Source organism: Lolium rigidum, chromosome 7 (genome assembly GCF_022539505.1).
Source record: "Lolium rigidum isolate FL_2022 chromosome 7, APGP_CSIRO_Lrig_0.1, whole genome shotgun sequence".
Lineage (NCBI taxonomy): Eukaryota > Viridiplantae > Streptophyta > Magnoliopsida > Poales > Poaceae > Lolium > Lolium rigidum.
In genome coordinates this window covers 59,477,641-59,479,651 of record NC_061514.1, presented here as the reverse complement: position 1 = coordinate 59,479,651, position 2,011 = coordinate 59,477,641, and the positions used below count along the sequence as shown (strand labels likewise).

The 2,011-nt window shown below is 52.4% G+C and overlaps 1 protein-coding gene across 1 annotated transcript; it reads right to left on the bottom strand.

The window, feature by feature from the left end:
* Positions 1-541: 541 nt before the first annotated feature.
* LOC124678869 (E3 ubiquitin-protein ligase Os04g0590900-like) lies at positions 542-1,753 on the bottom strand. The gene has a single exon (XM_047214723.1). It carries the CDS (start codon positions 1,729-1,731, stop codon positions 550-552), a length of 1,182 nt encoding a protein of 393 aa, XP_047070679.1. The 5' UTR covers positions 1,732-1,753; the 3' UTR covers positions 542-549.
* Positions 1,754-2,011: the final 258 nt, after the last annotated feature.

Genomic DNA, 2,011 nt, shown 5'->3' with positions numbered 1-2,011 from the left:
AATATAAGACGCTATAGCTCCATCAGTGCTATAAATATAGAACATGTCCCTGAATTTAAGCTCAAAAGGGTGCCGTATGCAAAAGAACAACGAAACTCTTGTTCTGTTCTTTAGAAGAAACTACTACTACTACCAATATTTCATACTAACATTTGATCCTTCGGATTCCACACTCACTTTGCAACGAATGGTGAAGGCACAAACACACAAAAGGCAAGAAAAACAGGTCGGGCCGGAGAAAACTTTAGCCTTCTACTGCACTCACAGTAAAACATGTTCACTGAAGGAATGAAATGTGTGGAGGAGACGACCTATGTCATATTGTAACACGGAAGAGCAAAAAACGAGAAGATCTAACGCCTGCCAAACTATCATCACAAGAGATCTTACCCAAACATCGCCAAGGAAGGGTTTGGCCGTAGCATCACATGCAACTGCGGGAAATCAACATTATCACAAGACGACGACATCTCCAAATTATGATGATGGTCCTTGCTTCCCTATTTTGCAGACGGGATCCTAGCTTGTCCAGGATCCTGGCTAAGGACATCACGACTGACCACCTCGCACTGAATGATCTGAATCATTTCCCCTGCCACTCTTGCTGCTCAAGCAAGACCTGCCACTGGGCGGCAATCTCTTCATCGGCAATGAGTCTGGGGCGTCCTGCAATGCGCGCCTGCTGCGACTCCGTCCATGGCTGTTCTCACCGCGGCACCGCCTTGACGTGCCATGGTCACCTGCAAGGAGCCCACTCTGCCTGGCTGCGATCAGCTCATCTTCCATGGTGGACTGCAGCACGTCAGCAATGGACATCCGGCTGTCACGCTGCAGGTTTGACGACGATGAACACCCCATCTTTGGTGGAACGCCTTCTTCTCTGATCTCGGCTATGCAATTTGCCTCCTCCATTCCCTCCGGACCATCCTTCACCTCATGATCATCACTGTCAACACTGCCGCTACCACTGTCCTGCTGCTCTTCACACATGTTTTCCAAGTCTTCGATCACCACAACCACCTCATGTGTGCCTCTCCCGCTCTGGCCTGGGGGACAGAGCTCTGGCTCCGGCAACACCTCACCAACGGCGACAAATGTAATGTTGGAGCGGCAGAGGGGGCAATTGGAGTGCGACTTCAGCCATGTGTCAATGCATTGCTGGTGGAAGGCATGGCTGCATTTCGGCAGAAGCCGAAGGCTCTCCCCATCGTGGAACTCGCCAAGGCAGACCGAGCAGTCCGTCGTGTGGACGAACCCATCGCTGCGCCTGTACTTGCACACTGTGATCTTGTTGATCAGAGTCTCATCCAGCCCGCTCGGCGGCGAGAGATTCCATGATTCTTGGCTCCTCGACTGTCCGTGGCCGCTCCCACCACTACCACTGCCACTGCCTCCACCACCTCTGGCACCGGCAACAGAGTGGGAGCCAAAAAATCTCCCCCTGAGGGAGCTGAAGGTACCGCAGTACTTGGAGATGAAGGTGTAGTAGCTGACAAGGAGGAAGGCTGTTGCTAGCACACCGATGATTGCAATTACAAGTGGGGAGAAGACATGGCCGGAGGAGTCGTCCTGGCTGGGGTCGGCGAGGTCAAAGGGCGGCGGCGGAGGGAAGATGAAGTAGCACCACTGGGGGCAGTACATGCTGCACAGCCCCTGGGAGCAGTCCCTGGTTGGCTCGTAGGGGACCCAGGTGGGCTCTGTCCCAATAATTGCAGGAGGCGAAGAAGCCATTGCCTCCTTCTAGCTCGAAATCTTGGCAGCTGCAACAGCAGAGTGGTGAAAGGTGAAGGAAGAAGATGTTAACTACCACACTCAGTCCGAGACTGACTATGTGTTCAAGTACTAGCAGAGGATCTCTGTGAGTTTCCAGGCCAAATCATTGTGAGGATGAGGTGAGGGAAGAAGACAGATGAGCATCTGTGTATGTGCTCGTTCTATGGCACTTTCTCGAGATTGGGAAATGGAATTGTGATGAGAGGATGGGAGAGAGAGATCAGATGATGCCACTGGT